This window comes from Sorex araneus, chromosome 3 (genome assembly GCF_027595985.1).
Source record: "Sorex araneus isolate mSorAra2 chromosome 3, mSorAra2.pri, whole genome shotgun sequence".
NCBI lineage: Eukaryota > Metazoa > Chordata > Mammalia > Eulipotyphla > Soricidae > Sorex > Sorex araneus.
In genome coordinates this window covers 49,077,611-49,103,253 of record NC_073304.1, presented here as the reverse complement: position 1 = coordinate 49,103,253, position 25,643 = coordinate 49,077,611, and the positions used below count along the sequence as shown (strand labels likewise).

The following is a 25,643-nucleotide window of genomic DNA, read 5'->3' as shown; positions in this document are numbered from 1 at the left end:
AGGAATATTAATCTACTACTGGTGGGCATGTCAACTGGTTTAGTCTCTGGAAAACAATATGAACACTTCTCAAAAAATTAAGACTTAAGCCTCCATATGACCCAGCAATTCCACTTCTCGGCATCAGCCCCAAGGACTCAAAAACACTAAGCCCAAAAGACATCTGTAATCCAATGCTCATTGTAGCACTATTTACAAAAGCCAAGATCTAGAAACAACCCGAGAATTCAAGAATATATGCCTATATTAAAAAAAAAAAACAACTGTGGTTTATGTACACAGTGGAACACCACTCAGCTATAAAAACAGATGAATCATGTCATGTACCAGTACATGGATGGAACAACAGAGTATCATGCTGAGTGAAATCAGCCAATAGAGGGGCAGACAGATGATCTTTCTCATATGTGGGATAGGTATAAAGAAGCATAATAAAAAGGAACAAAATGAGCCAAGGCAACAGAATCTGGGAACTGGTCTACAAAACTGAACTTATCAAAAGCAAGGGGTATGAAGAGGTTGGAAGGGGATACTGAGACAGTGGTGGAGGGAAGTGGGCACCATGTGGAGAGGGTGATGTTGGGATGATGCATGCATGAAGTCCTACATGAACAGAATGGTGCCTCAAAAAAAAAATATATATATATATATACATTTTAGAACAGGGTGCAGAGCTATGGTGCAGAGGGTAGGATACTGACCTCACATTCGGCTAACCTGGGTTCAATCCCTGGCACCACATATGGTCTCCTGAACCCTGACAGGAAAACCCCTGAGAACTGCTGGGTGTGGCCCCAGAAAACCAAAACACAAAAAATTTAAAGAACAGATGTGGGAGATGAAGTCCTAAAACTCTTCCTGAGTTTCAACATGTAGTTTTCTTCTGCTACTACTCTACTATGGCATCCTTTCTTCAGATCTCCTTCAGATTTCCCTGGGTGACCTCACCTACACTTCACAGGTACCACCCTATCAAGTGATGACTCCCAAACCTGTATCCCCAGTCAAGATGGCTCAATACTGGCTCAGTGTTGCATTTCCTATCATCTAATAGACATATCCACCTATGCAATGCCACATAGCCAAAACAAACACAAGACTCTGAATCCCTAAACGTGGTATTCTCTCATTCTTTGATGTCGTCAATGCTCCCACCAAAGCCAGAAATTAAAAATGACGCTACCTGTTTTCGCCATCACTTACAGCTGCTTGATCTTCTAAATGTCTTCCTTCCATATCAAGTAGCAATGGGCCAGAGCCATAGTACTGAGGGTAGGGTGTTTGAGTGCCAGACCAACCTACGTTCGATCCCAACCACCTCACATGGTCTCCCAGCAGGGCCAGGAGTAATTCCCGAGAGCAGAACCAGGGGTAATCCCTGCGTATTGCCAGTTGTGACCCAACCCCCCCCCCCAAAATAAACCAAAAATTCCCACATATCCAATAGCAGTACTTAAACAGAGGTTTACATATACCCTCAGACTTTTTAGTAATTGTTCTCTGTATTTTCAGTAACTTTGTTTTATCTATCCTCAATATCCTGACAGATTCTCTTCTCAACTATCTTCTCATTTTACAGGAAGAAGTCCAAATTCTATAACATGGCATACAAGAGCTCCAATATCTGGCTCTGTTCTGCCAGAAAATAGCCTATGTTGTCCACTGTGACATTTTTGCCAGGTCTGGTCATACTTTAACTTGGAATGCAGATACAGATCCCTCAAAATTCATCATGGTTCTCAAGGTGCCAGGTATTTGCATATACTACTCTCAGAGCATGAAATACCTTTCCCATTCTGTCCAGCTAGAGGTCAACCTACATTTAAAATCTAGTTGAGGGCAGAAAGATAGTGCAGGTGATAAGGAACTTGCCTTGCATGTGCAGCGACCTTGCTTTGCTCCCCAGCACAACAATCTCCTGAGAACTCTGCTAGGAGTAAGCCCTGATCATAGTCAGATGTGGCTCAAATGAATTTTAAAAGTTTAGTTAACACTGCCTCCTCTGCTAGTCTTACAGGTTCACACTGTGGTTCTCTCTCCTCTCTTCCCTTTCCCAATTTAATAAAAACAGGTTTATTTGGGGGGAGGGGGAAGGGGGAGGGGGCGTGATGGTGGGGGAGTGGTTATAGCTCAAAGAACTAGAGCACAAGCTTTGCATTCAGGAACTCTAAGTTGACTCCCTGGCCACTCAGGGTCCCTAGAGCATCCAAAGGAGCAACAAGCCAGGAGTAACCCCTAGCACAGCTGAGTGTAGCCACAAACCAAACAGAACACAAGAACCAATTTGAGCATTTCTTCCACTTCACTTCTACAATGGTTCTTATCAAATTAGGACTCTTCTCATGTCTTTTTGTCAGACTAAATTATATATTCTTTGATAGAGCATTTTCTTCTTCTTGCATATGCATTCTCACATCTTAACACAGAGCTGGTACTCAATACACTCTTCTTGAACAAATGAATGCTTACAGAAGTGTTGTGATATATCGACCTTCATCTCTACACAATGGGATTCTGAGATATGCTTAAAGTACCTAAAACCATTCCAGAACTCTGACTGCTGGCTTAGGCAAGAGAAAGGTAGGTCATAGTGAATGACAAGACCCAGTTCATCCAGCATCCAAAGAAACCCATGAAAATGATAAGACCACATGACAAAGATTGCTATACGAGCTTTCATTACCAACAAAATGTTTAACTAAAAACAAATATGTAACTTAGAATAAAGTACCAGATGACACTGTGTTCAATGCATTGTTTGAAAATGGTATTTTGGGGACAAGAGAAAAGACTCGGTGGCAAAAGTGCTTGGCTTGGAAGCAGGAGGCCACAAGTCTCAGTGTTGATCACATGTGCAGAGTAAAGACTTGGCAGCTCTGCTCTCTGGGACCTCCAGTGTCACAACATAGTGCGTGATATCACTCTGCTCCATAGCCAGGTGTGTACAATTGTGTGGAACCTCCAGTTGCGCATAACTGAAAAGATGGGCAAGTATTGAGCCCACAGAGATAATACAGCAGTTTAAAGCCCTTGCCTTGCATGCAGCTGACCCCAGTTTGATTCCTGGCACCATATACACTTCCCTGAGTTCATCAGGAGTGATCCCTTAGCACTGACTGAGGAGTAAGCCCCAAGCAGAGCCAGAAATGGTCCAAAAGTCCTTCCTCTGCCATCTTAAAAAAAAAAAATGGGCAAGTGCAAGTACTACAGCCAAGAGAGTGAATCCTAGCAAATATGTGTATGAGCAGGACAGCAACTTCTAATAGCACAACTAAAATGTGTGTTAGCAACATAACCAAATGAGTGCTACCCCACATCAAAAGAGCAGTAGCAGGAAAAAAAAAGAAAAAGATTAAAGTAAATCATAATTCTGAAGAACACTTAGTAGGGAAAATTCTGATTATCCAAATTTATAGAAAAAAGGATAAATCCTGACCTTTATTATATAAAGGCCATTTTCAGAAACATATTGGTTTAAAACAAATAAAAAGATCTGACATAAACCATATTTAATTACTAACAATGTTCATCTCTGATAATTTCTATAACAAACGCCATCCAACAATTACCTATTGAGCATACAGTGACAAGTCAAGAAATATCTGACCCAGTCCTCCTGGAGCTAAACATGTCATACTTTTACAACTGTCAGGAAAAAATACACAGGATTTACCCACTCAAAACTAGTATCTCACACAAAAATAAAAAAGATTCCTAGAATTTCTCTGGAATCTCCACTGAGGGTAATTTTGATACAAATATTTAGATAAAAGCCACCTAAATGGCTTGCTTTTGGTTGAGAATTGCATTGTGATGTTATAGCAGTCTCAACCACTGAAGACAGAAGTCGTGAGGCACTAAATCCCAGACACCCTCTTTTCTGTGGATTTGAAAATTAAAGTCAATTACAAATAAAATCTGCCCAGCTGAAAACTTCTCTCACATTCATATCCCATACTTGTCTGGTCTGTGTTTCTTTTTTTCCCACCATTTCCTGTCACTCTCAATGATTTACAAACCTATCTAAAAGAATCCTTATGTTCCTCTTTGAACCAGAGAAAAGCCAACTTTAGAGAGAATGTTTCCCTCTTAGGGGTTCTCAGGAAAGAGAAGCTTCATCGGAGGGGATCTGAGGTTTTGAAGAACATGAAAATAATTCAAAGAATCTCAAAGTTGTAGTCTTTTTAATGAACTACAGAAACTATCCCTGAATATATAATGTCAGAAAGCTCTAATCCTTTTAAAGTTCCTGTGTCAAAAGACACCCCAAAGGACAAGGATACAGCTGGGGAGTAAAGCACTTGCCTTTTAAGTTTACATGTGTGAGGCCTTGGGTTCACTCCCCAGCACCATGAGAAGAAAAGGTAGTTCAGGTATTAAAAATAAAAAAAAATAGGGGAGCTGGAGCAATTGCACAGCCAGCGGGGAGGGCGTTTGCCTTGTATGCGGCCAACCGGGGTTCGATCTCCAGCATCCCATATAGTCCCTCGAGACCCGCCAGGAATAATTCCTGAGTGCAAGCCAGGAGTAACTCCTGTGCACAGCCAGGTGTGACCCTTAAAACAACAAAAAAGTAGGAGCGGTACCTGAGTAGAACAATGGCTAATTTACCTATTCACTGCACTTAACTTTGGCAGTTAATATCACTGATAAAAATACTCTTAACTTCCTAGGACTTCCAACTCATAAAAAAACATAGTAACAAACAGCAAAATGACACTGACTGCTCTGATCTTAAAAACCTTAGCACTATAGTCTATTACATTTTAAAGCATATTAAAGAGGAAATATATACTGATAAAATTCTTTAGGAGTTAAGAGCCAAGAAGTAGCTCTCAGGATAATTTTTCCTAGAGCACTAAAATAGTTTTTAATAAAAATACATATACAAGATATAACATACATTACAGAAATTCATAGTGGTATGATACCAAAAGCATAAGTTCAAAGAACTAGGTGCTGGAATTACTAGTCATCAAAATATTTCTCACTCATCAAATTTTTAGATATCACTCACTCTATGCCAGACAAAAATTTTAGAAGTTGTGCCAGATAAACACTGAAGCAAAAATAAGAGAAAAATCTTGCTCTCATGGAGCATGTTAGTGAACTGAGACAGATAATAAACACGACAAAAACCACGCAAAACTTAAGTAAAGCCCTTTTATGTTAGATGGCAAAAAGCACAAAGAAGGAAATGAAATAGGAGGAAAAAAATGAGATTTAAAAATCAAGAAGCAAAGGGAGCAAGCCATGTGGCAGTCTGAGGAAAGCCCATCTCAGGAGAGGGACTACAAGAACAAAGGCCCCAAACGTGGGAAGATGCTTACTCTGCTGAAGGAAAGGCGAGTGTGCAGTGTGGTTAGAACAGAATGAAGGAGGAAAAAGTGTAGTAAATGTGGTTGGTGAGATCAGGAGGAAGAACTGGGCCTTCCCGGAGGAGCTTAATTTAAGGCTTTCATGAACATGTAGGATAACAACAGGAGGAAATGAGGGTGGCAGGCGCTTCTAGGTAATTAGAAGAGAAGAAAACAAAAGACAAGGAACCACAAATGTCTTAAGGATGTTTAAGAGTCAAAGACTGCCCTAGTGCACTCGGGAGCCTGAATAGCCTAGGGTGCCTGGTAAAGGTGAGATGGGATGAATATTCCATCCTGAATTCTTGTTTAATAGCCGAGGGAGGGAGAGAGGGACAAGTCAGGGAAGCATCGAGGGGAATGGCAGGCACTTGCTGCCCCTTTTATATCATCTTTGTTTTCTCTACTACCAACAAAGCACTATTCTAGATAGATGCTTTATGCTTTAGTTCTAATATCTACAACAACAAAAAAATGGTAAAGGTTAGGATTCTGGATGGGAGGCCACACTCAGCAGTGCTCAGGGGATTTCTCTTGGCTTAATATTCAGGGGCTGCCTCAGTGCCTCCAGGGGTGCTGAGGGGACCCTGTGATCAAGGATCAAAGTTAGACCTGTCCACAAAACTTGTGCTCCAGCCTATTGAGATGTCTCTCCAAAGTTCAAGATTTTTGTAGGAAAAACTCTTTAGAAATTTCTTCAACTGGGGAAGAAAATTGAAATTCAGATTAGTGTACTTTTAGCATAAATTGCATTGGGCTGGTCTAAACCGTTAAATCATAAAATCAAGATGTTTTGATTTCATGGGACTGAAAAGTTAACTTAAACCACTGAAAAGCATTTTCAATGCAAGTACTCCACAAAATGGTTGAACTAAATCTAATTCTACACAAAAATCCCGGGGTTTCTGTTGTAATTATACATTTTGAATTCAAAGGTATTCACAAGGCATGAGCTTAGGACCTTCTTGACAATACAAAATCCCCTACCTGGAACAGAGCCAAGGAGAGATGATTCAAATGCCTGTTAAACTAATAAAAAGCCTGTCTTTTACAGTTCACCTCAGTAGATTCACACAGCGCAGAGCTGTCATAACACCACCTTGAACTGTTACTATTAATAGGCAGGATATTAAACAAAAGCAGAAAGTAGGAAAAAGAGATCCTTTCCTTCCTTATTACCATCTGCACAAAACAACAACATTCCCCAGAGGAGTCTGCTAATGAATTACCCATATGACATTAGGCCATTTCAGCAATATGCAAGGGTGCTGTTTGGAAGAATGGAATATATTTATCCAAATTAAATGCAAACAAAGCTGCGAATAAAAAAAAAGAAAAGCATTTTTCTCACACACCCATTTCCAAAGCATTAACGCTCCCTTTTTCGTATAGAGAAGCAAAAAGAATGTCAATCTCAAATAATGTCTCCTCAGTGCTTCAAGAACTTAGTGGATTTTGAGAATCAGTTTTGCTTCTCTATACTATTTTTAAAGGTCTGGAATGAAAAGTAACTCACTCGCGTGGCTCAAATAATACAAAGGCGCACCATGAAAAAGACAACAGTTAACAAACACTCAGTCCAGATTCTCATTAAATCCCCAAGAGAAACATTAAAGTAGGAGGGGGGAGGAAATTAACCAGATATGAATGATGCAACTTCTGCCAGAAAAAGGCACCTTTCCACATCGGATAACACTAATGCACACCAAGCATTAGATTGCTCACAGCTGAAACAGACAGGGTGCCGACTTATCCATCGAGCTTACCCTTAAAAAAAAAAAAAAGAAAGAAAGAAAGAAGGAAGGAAGGAAGGAAGGAAGGAAGGAAGGAAGGAAGGAAGGAAGGAAGGAAGGAAGGAAGGAGAAAGAGGAAGGAAGAAAAGAAAGAAAAGGAAGAAAGGAAAGAGAAGGAAGGAAGGAAGGAAGGAAGGAAGGAAGGAAGGAAGGAAGGAAGGAAGGAAGGAAGGAAGGAAGGAAGGAAGGAAGGAAGGAAGGAAGGAAAAGCGAAGTGGACATGTCCATATCCTCTCCGGTCAACCGTCTTCCACAAAGCATTTTTCCAAGGCTGCAACTCGACCAGCCCTGCGTGCAAGCCACCAGGGGATTCGAACTCCCAACAGCCAGCAAACATTGTAGCGTTCCCCGAAGTCCAACCGAGGCTTGCAAAAGCTGCGGTTAGCCCTGCGGGCTGGTCGCGAGGAGAAGAAATGCAGAGAGCAAGCGTCCACCAGAAAGGCTTCGAACCTCGTCGCCCTCCCGGAGCCCCGGGTGCGAGGCGTGGGGGGGGGGGGAGGGGGTGTACTCGGAGATGCAACAATAACCATGCATCCTCCGCCCTCCTCGGAGACGGCCCCGCCGCCGTGGGGACCAGCAGCGCACCCACCCGCCCGGGCCTCACCTTATAGACGTCTCCGTAGGTGCCGCTGCCGACCCTCTGAACGAGCTCGTAGTCGTGCTGCGGGTTCCGCCTCAGGATGTCCGCGGCAGGCCGCAGCGGGGCCTCCATCTTCGCTCAGGGCCCCGGCCCCCGCCGGCTCTGCCCGCGGCGGCGCCCCGGTTCCCGCTAACGAGGACGCGCCGCGCCGCTTCCCAACATGGAGCCTCCGGCCCCGCCGCTCCGCCTGCACCGAGAGCCCGAGCCAAAGGCGGGTCGGCGCCCAGGGCGACCACCCCGCGCCGCCCAGCCCCTCGCCCTCCCTTCCGCCGCGGGCCGCCGAGCAGTGGGCCCGGCGGGGTCCCACCCCCCAGCCCTCCTCCTCCTCCTCCTCCTCCTCCTTCCCCACGTCTCCCGGTTCCGGCCGCGGCCCTGCCCCCCTCCCCGGGCCTCCAGCCCCAACTGCTAGCGGGGCCGAGCCGGTACCTGCGCCGAGGCGGCCCCACTCTTTGTTGAGCGCCGCGCCCCGGGACCGACTGCCCGCACCGCGCCTGCGTCCCAGCTCGGCCGGCGCCCGCCCGCCGCTCCAGCCCCTGCGCCGCCGCACGTCCCCTCGCCGGCCGTGCAGCGCGTAGCCCGCCGCCGCCAGCCGCACCACGTTCCCCACCCGGGGCTGCGTCACCGGGAGACACGTTCCCGGCCAGCGTGGGTCGGCGGCGCCCAGCGGCCCGCCCGAGCGCGCCGGCCGCGAGCCCAGAGTGCCGCCCTGAGGCTGGAGCGGGACACGACACCCTCCCGGCCCGGCCCGTCGCGCCCCGCTCGGGTCCCGGCGCCCGTCTCTCTTCTGGTGGGGGGGTGGGGGGAGAAGGGCGCGGGTTCTGGTGCGCTCCGCTGCTTGGGGCCTTTCGAGGGCTGGAGGGCACCGGCGGGGGCTCAGTGAGCGCGTCGCGATTCGACGACTCGTCAGGTAAACTCGGGAGGGCGACGGGTAGCGGGAGGAGGGTGGGCGCGAGCCCTGATTGGCACCTGCGGAAAAAAAGGTACGTTAAAGGCTCCGGGTGTCCGCGGGTGCCGGGGCGCCCGGGAAGGAGTTAGAGGGGGAGTGCCGCCGGGTCTGCTTAGCCCCTGCACACCCCACTGTACCGGCCTGCTCTGCAGAGCGCTCCCCCGGGGGTCCAGTTTGACACCACTGTTGCTCGCCCGCACCAACCCGTCTCCCACGGAATTTTCCCTGAAAGCCTCCCGATGACTCGTAGGGCCCTCTGCCCCGCAAGCCACCCGCGAGTGGTGTCTGACAGCAGACTTTGCACCTGTCTGGGGATCAAGCATGCAGAATCTAAAGCAAGTCTGGCCCCCCACCCCCCACCCACCCAGCGGCTTCTATCCGAGGTCCTCTGGGCAGCAGCACCTCTGTATCTTTCATCAGTGGCTTGGACAGGATCTGCAGCTGACACCCTTTCCCCGAAAAGGGGGGGGGGGGACGGTTTGCAAAGCATTGTGCAGGATTATAAAGAGGACTGTCAAAATAGGAGGAGTTTTCAGTACTTCACAATGTGCACTCTTGGGAAGTAACTTCACAAGCACTTTCACGGTTTGTTTTAGACTGGTTCTCTGGATAAAAATTAAGCTGGCAGATGTATGTACACTGGCAAAGTCATTCCCAGATCCACGAAAAGGTTAGGGCCAGTAAAGTCAGACAACACTAAACCACAGAGTTAAGTCACTGAATACAGTCGCATCCTAGCGAGTTGCAGAGGATGCCTTGTGACTTTGAATAGCCAACTGAGTTCTATTCTTGGGCCTGAATCAATTGTGTGAAGTAGAAGTTCACACCTAAACAGGACACGAAATATATGTATTTTCTTGTGCTCCCTGCACAAAGGGGACTTATTTAGGGAACATAAATTCAGATTTACATGCTCTTTGGACAAAGCCTATGTGTTTGCTGCATCGAAAAATTTGCTGAAGAACAGTTACTTCTTTCAAAGCTTCTTGGCACTTGTTTTGGTGGGCACATACTTTTGGCTTCGATGACTCAAAATCGTCTCAAATGTTCTATTAGTATCCTAGTACTTGTTTACTGCCATAGATTCTTTTTTTCCCTTTGACCCTTATGGGTACTGATCCTTTCTCTGAAAGCTTAAAATCTCTAGTCTGAAGTGTTTCCTTATTTAGTCATATGGTCTTCTGCCCACATTACTTCAGATTTGGGGACAGTATACAGAAAATAATACCAGAACAGAAAATAAAAATAAGTAAGTGTGGAAAGAAGTAGGACTTAAAGAGGATTTTGGATCATGCAACAAACTGGCAAGAGAAAAGGGTTTTACAGTGCCTGAGATCACATATGAACTAACTGATGAAGAGATACATCTTTCCCTGACCTTAGGAGAATTTACCAAATGAGCCTTCATAAAGTAGAAATGTAGAATTCCTATTTTAAGATGAGGATCAACATCCTTGTGAGAATCCTGAAAGCATTTTATTCTCAAAACAAGGGTATGATGTTGAATTGGGCAATAAAAAGTTTAACATCATAGGCTTCAACAAACAAGACCCTTGAGTGCAGATATTTTATGCCAGTGATTGTAAATCCATATGTTTTGACCATCAGATCAGAGGTGGAGAGCATGGAAAAAGTTGAGATTCTATGTGGTAGCTCAAAAATGTGTCTGCTATAATCATTATTTTACTTGTAGCACAATTGATGCAAAGAGGAAAACATTTGCTTTGTGCTAACTCCAAGAAGAATTAAGGATTTATTTTAACACTGATCGAGTGAATTTAAACAAGATCAGTGAAATTATGACTGGTGGAATAATATAACATGATCATTCAAAAGAAATTCAAATCCAGTTTTCATAGAATAAACATTCAATAAATTTTACATCCCAATTACGCAGTTCCAATGTAGAAAACCATATAATTTTAAAAAATCATAGCAAATAAGTTTCTTATAATCTGCCAAATTTTATAATAAGTTATGGGATAATAATATAATAATAATGAATATACCCTAAGAGAGTATATTTATTGGCCTTTCACAGCAAGCTTGTTAATATCAAATATCCTTTTGTTTTTTGGGGATTTGGGTTACATCCAGTAGTGCTTGGGGACTGCTCCAGCTCAAATCCAGAGGCTCAAACCCAGTCCTCTGGCATGCAAAACATGCACAAGAGCCCCTGAGCTACTCCCAGTCCTTATCACATATGCCTAGTGTCTTCATAAGATCTGACATGTTAACACATTCTAACTTTTAACCCTTAGCTACATGACAACCTAGAATGTCTTACTCTATGCTTTGTAATGTTTTCTCTCTCTTTCAAAATTATTTGCTAAAATGCTAACCAATAACCCTAGGTTAAATTTCATCCAAATATTAATGAAAAAAAGGGCCATAAGAAAATTTTTGGTTTTGGGGGACTATACCCAGCAATACTCAGGGGTTACTCCTGGCTATGAACTCAGGAGTTACTCCTAGTGGTGAGGCCATATGGGTTGCTGGGGATTGAAGCCAGGTTGGCCACTTGCAAGGAAAGTGCCCTACCTGCTGTACTACCTCTCCAACCCCAAATTTTAAAAAATTTATATGGGGGTTCACAATTTACCATCTAAGACAAAATAGATAATTAAAAACCTTCAAAAGTGACAGGACAAAGGGCCAGGGGGATTGCCCCATAGCTGGAAGACTGCTTCGTGAGCGGAGGGGATAAGGCAGATGGAATAGAGAAGGGATCACTAAGAAAATGATGGCTGGAGGAACCAGTTGGGATGGGAGATGCATGCCGAAAGTAGATAATGAACCAAACACAATGACCTCTCAGTGTCTGTTGCAAGCCAAAATGCCCAAAAGTAGAGAGAGAGTAGGGGAATATTGTCTACCATAGAGGCAGGGGGAGGATGGGAAAGGGGGATTAAACCCGGGATATTGGTGGTGGGGAATGTGCATTGGTGGAGGGATGGGTGTTTGATCATTGTGAGATTGTAACCAAAACATGAAAGCTTGTAACTATCTCACGGTGATTCAATAAATTTTTTTTTTTAATTTCAAATAAAAAAAAGTGACAGGACAGAGCATGATGGCAGTAATTTTAGTCTATGTAACTTCTAGACTTTACATTGTAATTTTCTAATTAATGTACCAGCATAAATTTGTAGCAAATAATGAAGCACTATGATTGATGGATAAGCTTAATAAATATTATTTAAATTGTAATATTTGTCACAATCTCAGTTTACATTTCTATAAATTAAGTGATTCTGTTTCTAGTTAGGACCAGTTGTCTGCTGAGACAAAAATTATCTTCAAAAGTATTGGAGAATTCTGTTTTGCTCTAGATATGTGTCTTAATCAGAATCAGTAGCAGGTCATGCTGAGAAGAGTTTTAGAAAGAAGAGATGAGGAAATAAGTGAATATTCCCTCCTTTTAAAAAATCCAACTTATATTGATCATCTGGTCAGTAATTCTCTTAACCTTAATCACCACTCAGACTTTAAGGTCTGAGTAGTATCCCATATTCAGTTTATAAGCAGGGTTTTTTTGTGGGCTGGAGAAGCAGCACAATTTGTAGGGCACTTGATTTCTATGCGGCTAACCTGGGTTTGATCCCCAGCATCCCATATGATCCCTTGAGCCCTTCCAGTAGTGATCCCTGAGTGCAGAGCCAGAATAAGTCCAGAACATAGCCAGGTGTGGCCCAAAGAGCGCTCCGCCCTCCAAAAAAAATATGGTTCTTCCTGAAAACTTTATAGCTTAGAAAAACCTCAAATTACAAATGATCTTATGTTGTCCCTTACCAGTTTCCTCACAGTATCAGTACAAAGTTCAGAAGTAATGCCTAAAAATTTGCTTACACCTCAGGTAAATTAGTATCTTGAGAAACCCGAATCTGCAGAAGAAGCCATAGTGTCTCCCTGTGGCCCAATCTCATCACCATTGATCCTCTAGCTCTTGTAAAAGTCAAGTTAGCCCACCTTTCTTTGCCATTTTAAGATGAGGATAATAGTGATTTTTTTTTGGCTGTACTTTTAGTATGCTTCGCTATCTTTTGTTGGTTGCTTAAACCTGGCATCATTTAAAAAAAAAATAGTTTATTAGTGAATCAGTGTGAGGTAAGTTACAGTCTTACAAACTTTCGAGCTTGTGTTTCAGTCATACAATGGTAGAGTACCCATCCTTTCATCAGTGCCCATTTTCTACCACCAATGGTTCCAGTATCCCTCCCACCACCCCCACTGGCTCCTTTTTTTTTGGGGGGGGGTTAAGAATCCTGATCGATAGTTACAGATACTTTTTTTTGTAAGAACTCTGATCAGGTTATAGATACTTGGAAGTAGCCTCTAGAAAGACAACTCACTTTCAGGTATGATTTCTTTCTTTGGTGATTGCCTGGATATACTACTTGTGATATACTACTTGCCAAGGAAAATGGAAGTATAATAGTTCATAGCTTAAGGTGACATTAAAATACTCAAGTCTACGTCATTAGTAACATGGTGAAGTACTGCATTGGGAAATTATTCTATAGCAATTTTCAGCTTTCACAGTGATGATGACTAAAACTGTGCTGTCATTTGCTCTGACTGCTTCTGTGAGAATACATGGGGGAAGGGCAGATAACCTTGGACGTACTTTAGGCATGGGTAGAAAATCAGAAAACTTCCTTGACAGCTTTGAAGAAACCTGTTTTCTATTGTAGTTTTCAGGGCAAGTATAGCTAAGGTCAAGTTCTGGGACTGATGGTAAAGGTTGCAGTGATAAATTGTGTGACCTACAGCTGTGGTACTAACATAATAGCATTTACCTGGTGCAGAAGGACTGGACACTATGACACAAGCTGGAGGTATTTAGGAAGATATGAATGAGACTGAAAGGGAGAGCTAAATTCCAGCACATAGTCTTGATGGAGGAAGATTAGGCCTACTTGTAGAAGTAAAAGCTTGTGCACTGATGAAATTACTAAATCCTTAGATCTTACCAACGATCAAACCAAATCCTTACCTGTGATTTAGTTTTAGTTTGTTGATTTGGGAATCTGGTCATCCTTTCAAATTGGTTACTTGAACCTATTAATCTGTGTACTGGGTGCCAAAACTTTCTGGCATACCAGAGAGAGAATCTGATGGGTGTGTTGGATTTGCACTTGTGTCCTGTTTAGTGATGCTTTATGCATACCAAATCAAGGAAGGCCTATAAAATTTGCCTTTTATTAAAGCATTGAGTGAAGGGCCACAGATAACCTGGAAAAATTCTTTGGTGGCTTTCCTCACTGGGTTGCATTATGATGATGATGATGGAGAGGGCTTTGTAAAATCAGGACCCATTACTTCAATGGGAAGAGTGAGATCCTCATAGAAGCTCAGTGGAAGACTCTGAATTGTCAAAGACATGTTAGCACAGTTACTATAGTCACTCTCAGGAAGAAGTGTTAGTCAAGCTACTTGACTGTAAAATTCCATAGTAGTGACCTATGATCACCAAGTCTCTATGAATGAATGTAACTAGTAGCCTATTTAAAGTGCAGCTTGGTATCCACTTGCAAAGTCTAATGAGTGTAAGCTTAATTCAGGTCACTATAGTGAGGGGTCAAGAAACAGTACCTTGTTCCTAGACTCAATCCAACATAGAGGCATGGTGTCAATTAATTGAGGGGGGAAGTCAGCTTTTCTGGAGGTAGGGTTCTAGTGCAGCTAGGTTTAGTGAGCCTTTTTCCTTTTACCAGAATAATTTTGAACTGAGAAATGGGGTATCCCTAAGCCTTCATAAAGTTGTAGATATTGACCCTGCATACTAATCCCTACAGAATCAGGTCATGTATAATCTTCATTTATGTATGTTTCATAGCGAATCAAAAAGTTTATGTGGGGTTATTTTTTCCAGCTCAAAATATGTATAGGAATAGTTATAGTGAGTAATAGAAAGATCCCTACATTAGTTTTCTGTGGAATGAAGGCTACTATGATTGAAAAGAGTGAAGTAACATCTCCCTACCTAATCTCCTGCCTATGTCAGTGAACTGCAGTTCAGTTGGTATTACCTAATTTGTTGAATCACGTATGGAACGTGAGCAGCAGAATTCTATTGTTAGATGGGAAAGCATACACTGGGGTGACTTAAACTGATCTAAACATAAAAATTATGTGCATGCCATCTTTTCTACTTTATCTCCTTAACTCCCATGGACACTTAGCAGAGGAAAGAACATGACGTAGCGTACACTAGCAGCAACTAGAAGCAGACAGCTGTGGAATTATAGTACACTTCCTATTGAGGTGATCCTGAGAAGTAGATATAGGTGACCCCTGTGAAAAAAAACTTTGAATAGATCACCTTGTTGTCTTTTTTGTCCAGAACTAGAAGATTCCCTGAAGTATAGATCAGTATTGAGTTATGCGATTGCTAACAATTGACCAAACATGGAAAAATAGCTGAGATAAGCAAATCACTGGCTTGGATTCTCTAAATTGGCCTTGAAAGTGAAAATATATACGAATAATATAACCTTGCACATAAAGCATACATCCTAATAATCGGCTATAGAAAATGAGCTAGGACTTGGATGTCAGTACACCCAATCACCCTGGTGCTAGTTCGGTAGACCAACACAGCAATACAAATAGACAAAGCATGGACTTGTACTTAGGAAGTATAATAGATTACTGCTAGTTTGGAGCGTTTAACCTGCTTATAGCAGAGAATGTTCCAGAAAACCCACTATGGCGGGTCTCTGAAGCAAGGCTGATAAATGAGTTTGTATAGCTGAGCCAGAGGTGAGTTGTGGGTGCGACTCCCACAAATCCCACAAATATGTGGGTGTGACTCCCACCTAACTTTTGCCCATTTAATTTCTTGGGAAACTTGGTCCCAAGTTATGGGAGTCTGGCCAGAGTTGCAGTGGCAGGTTTGGGGTATCAGGAAGCCTGAAGGCACTATCAGGCTACTGATGCACTTGCCATGCAGGTACAGGTCAACCTCCTGGACAACACTGTACCCCTATCTGGATTGCCTTTAGAAAAGTCTTTCTCAGCTTTGAGGAGGTACATGGTACATAAAACACACACATGCCCTTTGCTATGTCTATCTGCATTTGGTAACTAGAATGGAAGATGTCACCTCTGAACCTCAGGAGGAGCAAACACTAGAATATGAGTCCGACAAACTGCTTGGTAGAGTACGGCTCTGGTACTGTGGACTAAATTTTGTTAGTATTCTATGATATCCATTTTCCTTCTTTCTTTAGTATTATATTTCCTTGATTTTTATTTAGATGTGTGATATATTTTGTTCAGATATGTGATATATTTTTCAAGTAGTTGTAAATGGTGAATTGTAAGGGTGATGTGCAGTTTCTGGGTTGTACCCATAGAATGGTATAACCCCTTTCATTTTCCTTCTCTCTGGATGAAATGATATATGAATATCCATGCTAAAAAGTAATTTTTAATAATATATGGGAACCCCAAAATGACTAACAAAGTGCTTGGGTAAATATTGAAGCTTTGATATTTCGAGTAAAGATGATACAACTTGTGTTGGATGAATATAAGTATTCTAGAGCTAAATGTGGCAGTGCTGAATGAATTTATTCAAATTATTTCATCAGAGAAAAACCAATATCTGTCTTACTAAACTACTTTAATATTTCTTATAGCAGTCAAATCTGTGTCCTAAGAAGTTCATGGTGACAATAGCTGATGAGTTGATAACCACTGAAACAATACATTGTGTGACAGTGTGTACTTTTTTGTCTAAGCCATTTTGAGCTAGAACACGAAACATTCTAATATAGTACTCTTTTAAGATTGCTAATTAGAGAGGGAAGAAACAAATTGGGAGTATCAACTACTGAGACTACTCTTCTATTGAGAGAGTTCTTATTTTATAGGTCCAGGGAGGGGTATTGAACATGAAGGAACATGGAAGTAAAATTAGTGGCAGATATAGAAGAGAAAGAATAATTTGTGGAATAACATCTGAGAGAAGTAAAGAAGAGAGATGTTTTAGAGTACCAAAATGTAATCAAAGAAATACCTTTAATTTTTCTGATTTAATATAAAATTGGCCTTTTTTGGAAATAGGGTTGCATTGGTCTCATAAAATGGGATAGGAAACTTTCCTTCCTCTTTTGTATTTTGGAAGAATTGTGAAGATGAATATTAGATTTTCCTTGAAAGTTTAGTAGAATTTCCCAGTAAAACCATCTGATTTGGACTTGTAAAGAATGATAATTCTATTTGGATTGTTTATTTCTTCCAGATTCAGTCTTGGAAGATAATGTGATTGTAATAATGTATCCATTTCTTATAGATTTTTCTGTTGTCATATAGATGTTTATAATAATCTCTTATGATCCTCTGGATTTCTGTGTTGTATGTTATACATGCTCCTCTGTCATTTATTATTTTATTGGATTGTTTTTCTTTATTTTCTTGATGGGTCTTGCTCAGTATTTGTCAATTGTATTTATCTTTTCAAAGGCATTGCTGTTTGTGTCACTGATCCTTTGTAGTTTTAAAAAAATCTTTATTTCATTTATTTCTGCTTTAATATGTACTTCCTTCTTTCCACTGCTTTTTGGCTTTGCCTTTTCTTGTTTTATTAATTGTTTGTTGCTCAAGGAAACTCCTTATTTGGCAGGGGCTGGAGAGGTGGGGGCAGGATTTGGGCCACACTTGACACTGCTTAGGGACAGCACTCTTGGCTCTGTGCTAAAAGGTTGCCCCCTGGTAGTGATAGGGGACCATATGATGCCATGTGATGCCATCAAGGCCAGCTGCACATAAGACAATTGCCTTAACCCCTGTCTAATCTCTATTCTCAAGGGAACATGCCAAATTTTTTAAAAGCCTTATTTTGACAGGGTTGTGGTAGTGTTAGAGCACTTGTTTGTGTGTGTGAGGCCCTGTTTTCAATTCCTGGAACAGAAAAAAAAAAAGCCTTATTAAGATTTAGTTCGCATACAATATAATTTGTTTCACTGGTATAATTTGGCGATTTTTCAATATATTCACAGTTTTGCACAACTGATGTAGTAAAATTTTTAACGTTTTATCAGAAATTCTATATTTTTAGTAACCACTTTCCAGATTTTTCCTCTCCAGCCTTCCCAGTCTATGCATCTATGAATCTTTTTGAAGTCTTTAGGGATTTTGTCTATTCTGAATATAGAATTCATATCAATGGAGTGTGGTCTTCCTGACTGACTTCTTTCAATTAGCATAATGTTTTCAAGGTCCATCCATATTATAGTGTTTCTCAATTCTTAATTCTCTTGGGGGCTGGGCTCCCAAGCAGTGCTCAGGAGGCCCTAGGGCACCCACTAGTGATTCTCAGCAAAGGCCTGAGGATGTGGTGTCACTAGAGTTGTGGGGTGCCTGAAATTACCTGGGCCACACCCACAGCGTGGGGCCTTCCAGAACCATGCCCAGTAGTGCTTGACAGCTTTCACAGCTAAATCTAGTACTGCTGGGAGAGCCATTTGGTGCTGGGATTCAAACCCAGTCTGGCACATGTAAGTCAGGTGCCCTACCTACTGCTCTATTCCTAATTCTTTGATTATTTTTTTTTATTAGTCTTTGCTGTACATAGCAAACCTCTTCTTGTCTGTCCATTTATCAGCTATTTGGAATTTAGTTGTTTCTAACTCTAGCTCATATGAATAATGCTGTTATTAGCCTTCCTGTAAGTTTTTGTGTGAGCATAGATTTACATTTTTTGATGTATTTACCTACCAGTAGAATTCCTCAGCTACAATTAACATTTTGAGTTGCTGCCAAACTGTTTTCCAAAGTGGTTGCATCATTTTGTATTCCCATCAACAGTGTATGAGGGTGTCAATTTCTCTACACCCTCAACATTAATTATTGTCTTTTTTAAAAGTCTGGTCATCCTAGTATATCTAATCACTGCAGTGCAAATAAGATGCACTGCAGAAAAACCTCATTGAGGTCTTTATTTTCATTGTGGTTTTATTTACATCGTTTGCACTGCAGTGACTAAACACTTTAATCATTTTTTCATGTGCTTGTTGGCTGTTTGTAGATAGTCTATGGATAAATGCTGTTTAGATCTTTCATCGTCATCATCCTGTTGATTGAATTTCTCAAGCGGTCTCAGTAACATCTCCATTCGTCCTAGCCCTGAGATTTTAGAAGCCTCTCTTTACTCATCCTTCCCAAGGCTCTTTCAGGGTCAGGGGAATGAGACCCAGCATTGATACTGGTTTTGGCATATGAATACACCATGGGGAGTCTGCGAGTCTCTCCCATGTGGGCAGTAAACTCTCAGTAGCTTGCCAGGTTCTCCCAGAAGGAGAAGTTGGCTATAAGCAGGAGAGGCCCGGTCCTGATCCGAAGAGGCTTGGAAGTCTAAGCTCTGGTCCCACACACCTGGGTTCCTCTGCCAGTACCTTCATGCTTGAGGTTCGTCCGATCTTTAGTTGATTAAAAATAAATTGAGTTATTTTTATGTTTACTGCATGATACTGATATCTCAGAATCCAATTCAATAATATTACAGGGCTTATTCTGTTTTTCCCCTCTTTTCATAGTATAACTTTAACCTCTAACAGTAAAATATATCCCTCTATCCATATTATAATTTTGCCTCTAACAGTGAAAGATATGGCTTTCATGCAACATTCATTTGTTTAGTTTTGGTTCATATGTAATTTCAGTATTGCTAATCCATGTGTGCTGTAGGAGAAAAAATTATTAGCTTATTAACTCCTATATTCACTTTTAACCTTTATAGCAAAGAATCAGAATACTATTTTATTTAAAAAATGAGAGTACAATGTTAAGGAAATTGAAACTGTAATCAAAAACCTCCCCAAAAACAAAAGCCCAGGCCCAGATGGTTTCACTGGCGAATTCTTCCAAACATTTAAAGAAGACCTATTGCCTGTTTTCCTCAAACTTTTCCAGGAAATTGAAAAAACAGGAACTCTCCCAAACAGTTTCTATGAAGCACATATCTCCCTAATACCAAAAGCAAACAAAGACACCACTAAGAAAGAAAATTACAGACCAATTTCCCTGATGAACACCGATGCGAAAATCCTCAACAAAATACTAGCAAATAGGATCCAACAACTCATCAAAAAGATCATACATCACGACCAAGTGGGATTCATCCCAGGGATGCAAGGATGGTTTAACATTCGGAAATCAATCAACATAATCCAGCATATCAACAAAAGTAAAGATAAAAACCATATGATCATATCAATAGATGCAGAGAAAGCATTTGACAAGATCCAACATCCTTTCATGATGAAAACCCTCGCGAAAATGGGGTTTGGAGGAACTTTCCTCAAGATAGTCGAAGCCATCTATCACAAGCCTACGGCAACCATTATCCTCAACGGGGAAAAACTAAGGGCCTTTCCTCTGAGATCAGGCACAAGACAAGGATGCCCACTCTCACCACTCCTCTTCAATATAGTACTGGAAGTACTTGCGATAGCTATTAGACAAGAAAAAGAGATTAAGGGCATCCAGATATGAAAGGAAGAAATCAAACTCTCACTATTTGCAGACGACATGATACTATATCTAGAGAAGCCTAAAGCCTCTACTAAGAAACTCTTAGAAACAATAGACTTATACAGTAAAGTTGCAGGCTACAAAATCAATACCCAAAAATCCATGGCCTTCATATATGCAAACAATGAGGCAGAGGAAAGGGACATGAAAAAAGCAATCCCATTCACAATCGTGCCCCAGAAAATCAAGTACCTCGGAATCAGCTTAACCAAGGAAGTAAAAGACCTTTACAAAGAAAACTACAAAACGCTACTCCATGAAATCAAAGAGGACATGAGGAAATGGAAACATATACCCTGCTCGTGGATAGGGAGAATCAATGTTGTCAAAATGGCAATACTCCCTAAAGCATTATACAGATTCAATGCGATCCCTATAAGTATACCCATGACATTCTTCAAAGAAATGAATCAAGCAATCCTAAAATTCATATGGAATAACAAACGTCCAAGGATAGCTAAAACAATTCTTGGGAAAAAGATGATGGGAGGCATCACCCTCCCCAACCTCAAACTTTACTACAAAGCAGTAACAATTAAAACAGCATGGTACTGGAACAAAGGCAGAGCCGTAGACCAATGGAACAGGGTGGAATATCCCTACACACAACCCCAAATGTATGATCATCTAATCTTTGATAAGGGAGCAAGATATGTGAAGTGGAGCAAGGAAAGCCTCTTTAACAAATGGTGCTGGCACAACTGGACAACCACATGCAAAAAAATGGGTTTAGACCTTGACCTGACACCATGCACAAAAGTCAGATCAAAATGGATTAAAGACCTCAACATTAGACCACAAACCATAAGGTACATTGAAGACAAGGTCGGCAAAACCCTCCACAATATTGAAGATAAAGGTATCTTCAAAGGTGACACGGAACTAAGCAATCTAGTAAAAACAGAGATCAACAAATGGGACTACATTAAACTAAAAAGCTTCTGCACCGTAAAAGATACAGTGACCAGAATACAAAGACTATTCACAGAATGGGAAAGGATATTTACACAATACCCATCAGATAAGGGGTTGATATCAATGGTATATAAAGCACTGGTTGAACTCTACAAGAAGAAAACATCCAACCCCATCAAAAAATGGGGCGAAGAAATGAACAGAAACTTTACCAAGGAAGAAATACGAATGGCCAAAAGGCACATGAAAAAGTGCTCTACATCACTAATCATCAGAGATGCAGATCAAAACAACCATGAGATACCACCTCACACCAGAGAGACTAGCACACATCCAAAAGAACAAAAGCAACCGCTGTTGGAGAGGATGTGGGGAGAAAGGGACCCTTCTTCACTGCTGGTGGGAATGCCGACTGGTTCAGCCCTTCTGGAAAACAATTTGGACGATTCTCAAAAAATTAGATATTGAATTCCCATTTGACCCAGCAATACCACTGCTGGGAATATATCCCAGAGAGGCAAAAAAGTACAATCGAAACAACATCTGCACATGTATGTTCATCGCAGCACTGTTTACAATAGCCAGAATCTGGAAAAAACCCGAATGCCCCAGAACAGATGACTGGTTGAGGAAACTTTGGTACATCTATACAATGGAATACTATGCAGCTGTTAGAAAAAAGGAGGTCAAGAATTTTGTAGTTAAGTGGATGGGCATGAAAAGTTTCATGCTGAGTGAAATGAGTCAGAAAGAGAGAGACAGACATAGAAAGATTGCACTCATCTATGGTATATAGAATAACAGAGTGGGAGACTAACACCCAAGAACCGTAGAAATAAGTACCAGGAGGTTGACTCCATGGCTTCGAGGCTGGCCTCAACTTCCGGGGAAAGGGCAACTCAAAGAAGCGATCACCAACTACATTGTAGTCGAAGGCCATGTGGGGGAAGGGAGTTGGGGGCTGAATGAGGGCTAGAGACTGAGCACAGCGGCCACTCAACACCTTTATTGCAAACCACAACAGCTAATTAGAGAAAGAGAACAGAAGGGAATGCCCTGCCACAGTGGCAGGGTGGGGTGGGTGGGAAATGGGATTGGGGAGGGTGGGAGGGACGCTGGGTTTACGGGTGGTGGAGAATGGGCACTGGTGAAGGGATGGGTTCCCGAACTTTGTATGAGGGAAGTATAAGCACAAAAGTGTATAAATCTGTAACTGTACCCTCACGGTGATTCTCTAATTAAAAATAAATAAATTTTTAAAAAATGAGAGTACATCAAATTAAAAAGCTCCTGCAGAGCAAAAGAAACTCAAACTAATAAAAAGACATCCTACTAAATGGGCAAATGGGAGAAGATATTTGCACACAATACATCAGATAAAGGTCTAATATTCAATATATATAAATACAACAGCAAAAAGTCCAATGACCCCAATCATGGAAAATGTTGGGACTGGAGAAACAATATACCACACAAGGGCATTTGCATTGAACTAACCCAGGTTCAATCTCAGGCACCACATGTGGTCTCTCAAGTTCTTCCAGGCATGATCCCTGAGTGCAGAGGTAGAAGAAATCCCCCAACACATATTGGAGAGGAAAAAAAATGGAAGGGGGATAAATGGATACTTTACTAAAGATAACATACAGATGGCTGATAGGCATACTAAAGCATGCTCATCATCATTCATGATTTATGGAAATGCAAATCAAAACAACATTGAGATATCTCATTCCAGTGAGAATAGCACTTATCAAAAAGTTTGCCAGTATTGGTAGGTGAGAAAGGAAACCTCATTCACTGTTGGTGGGAATGTCTGCTGTTTCACCCTTAATTGAAAGCAATTTGGAAATCTTTCCAATAAATATAATTCCCACATAACACAGTGATATCACTTTGTAATATCAATCCCCCAAACACAAAAACATTAATTTCAATGGTTATATGCATACCAATGTTCACTGCAGTGCTTAGTACATAAACCAAGATTATGGAAACAATCCAAATTCCCAACTGTGGATGAATGGATCAAGAAGTTGTGGTATACAGCTTGGAAATTGGCCTCACATGCTGGGGGAAAAGGCAGCAGAGATTGAGAAGGGAACACCTAGTAGAGAATTTTTGGAGGACCCACTCAGGTTGAAAGCTGCATACCAAAAGTAGACTATAGACAGAACATGATGGCCACTCAATACCTCTGTTGCAAACTACAACACCCAACAGGAGAGAGAACAAAAGGGAGTGCCCTGCTGCAGAGGCAGGTCGGGGTGGTGGTGGTTGGGGTGGGGGTGGGAGGAGGGATACTGGGAACATTGGTGGGGGAGAATGGGCACTGGTGGAGGGATGTAAACCAAATGCAAACATGAAAGTTCATAAGTTTGTAACTGTACCTCACAGTGATTCATTAATAAAAAAAGAAAAAAATTAAAAAATTAAAAAAAAAACAAAACTTACTGACATGTTTGTTTTGTTTTGAGTTTTAACATTATTATGAGCTCTTATCTACATACAAAATCATAATGTTATTTTAGACTGATTTGTTGCTGTTAGAATTTTATAAGTATTCCACAAATGCAATAAAGAAAATATCTGAATTGTTAAAAAAAAAAAGAAGTTGTGGTATATATACATAATGGAATACTATGAAACCCTTAAGAAAGAACAAAATCATGCAGTTTGGAATTAAAAGATATGATGAATGAAATAAGTCAGAAGGAGAGAGATTGATAGAGACTGATCTCTTTCATATGTGGGACTTGAAGATGCACAGCAAGATAGCAACAGAGGGCTAAAAGCAACACAATAGGAGAACTGACCCACTAAAACTGAATTTGTGTGTTGCATGGGGTGTCAAAAGGGAGGGGCTGGAGACTTAGGAAAGTGAGGCAGGTACATTGTTGATGGATGTGATGTTTGAATTATGTACATGGGAAACCATCATTAACTACTATAGATTACAATACCTCAATCAATTAAACCTTTTAAAATACTATTTTCTAAAGATCCTAATTTATATCTTCCTGTGTTACTCATTGTGGTAATTTCTATGCTTCGATTGCAGTTAGGTTTGCATAAATTATCGTTATTACTATTTGTGATTCCTTTTGTATTTCTCTTAGATCTTTTGTAGAGTGAAGCATTGCCATGTTTTGTAAACCAAGAGCCATATTAAAAGGCTAGACTTGGAAAAGTGTCAGTTCACCTTACTTCCCAAGACCCTATTCTCATTCTCCCTTCATTTATACACCGTTTCCATACATCTCTTATATGTAACCAATATGATTGACATCTGGTTTATTTTTTCTGACCTTATTTTGAACAGGCAGCTGATGTATTTACTTGTTAATAGCCTTTCATGCAGGGAGGGTAAAGCATTTGGCACTTTAGGTCTCCCCTTTCCATTTGATAACAAAACCAGTCTGCATCTGTTCACATAAAGTCCATTGATTTTATAATTCATAATATAGTATTACACTGTATAGATATAGTATCTATGTAGTGAGAACACATATAACTGATTAAATTTAAATAAGACATTTTATAATGTAGGATAGCACAAAGAGGTTCCCATTGGAACAATTTGGGACAGTTTAATTATTAGAAAAAGATTGTCAGGTAGGGCTGGTGAAATAATGCAGGAGTTAAGGTGCTTGCCATGCATATGGTAAACCCTGATTCAATCCTGGTACCACATACACTCCTGAGCACGGCCAGGAGTGACCCTTGAGCACACTTCAGACTGATCCCTGAGCTAAGCTAGGTGTGGCTAATAATTATGGTCAAGGAAAATAACTCATTTTTACTTTTTAAATTTAGTTTTATTTTTATAAACTTTTTCACAATAAGTTATTACATTCAATATTCCGACACCAATCCCAGAACCATTATACCTTCCCAACACCATTATTTTGAATTTTCCCAGCCACCATCCAAGCCTGCCCCAATAGTAGGTCCTAAATAATTTATTTCGTATTGCTTGTTATGAATAATCTGCTAAAAATGATCAAAATAGTTTCCTTTGAAGAAAGCGTATGAAGATTGTTGTATCTCACCTGGAGCCAGTAACCCCTTGTATAAAAGATTACTAACATGTTGTTACAGATTGACCCTTGTGTACTGATATTTTTTTAATCGAGATTGGTTGCCTTGTACTTTACATCCCATCCTACTCCTGGTACATCAGTGGTGTAGAGTATGAGATGCCACGTGGCTACAAATACAACTGTATGCTCCTGGGATTCTAAAATTTTAAGTAGGGTGATAGAGCTGGAACAATTCACTTTAATGTCTATGATTTGTAGTGATGGGAGAGGGAATGCCAGATGATAAATGTAAAATTTCAAAGATATAAAATATTTAAATACAACTAATAATGTATTCAGACAAATATGCTAAAAACCATTGGATGAAAATTTCTTAGTGAAACTAGTTAGGCAGTGTCAAGAGTATTA

The 25,643-nt window shown here is 41.0% G+C and overlaps 2 protein-coding genes across 3 annotated transcripts in view; one reads left to right on the top strand and one right to left on the bottom strand.

The window, feature by feature from the left end:
- Window positions 1-8,416, bottom strand: part of MAP4K5 (mitogen-activated protein kinase kinase kinase kinase 5) — a 99,442-nt gene extending 91,026 nt beyond the window's left edge. For both annotated transcript variants that reach the window (XM_055132907.1, XM_055132908.1), the window contains exons 1-2: window positions 8,217-8,416; window positions 7,755-7,977 (exon numbers count right to left, since the gene is read on the bottom strand). In XM_055132907.1, coding sequence (XP_054988882.1) covers window positions 7,755-7,862 — 108 coding nt within the window. In that variant the 5' untranslated portion in view covers window positions 7,863-7,977; window positions 8,217-8,416. The remainder of the gene's footprint in view (window positions 1-7,754; window positions 7,978-8,216) is intronic.
- Window positions 8,417-8,562: 146 nt separating this feature from the next.
- The window catches only part of ATL1 (atlastin GTPase 1), an 88,089-nt gene continuing 71,008 nt past the window's right edge, over window positions 8,563-25,643 (top strand). The window contains exon 1 of the mRNA XM_055132910.1: window positions 8,563-8,697. The gene's annotated coding sequence lies outside the window, so the exon portion shown is untranslated. The remainder of the gene's footprint in view (window positions 8,698-25,643) is intronic.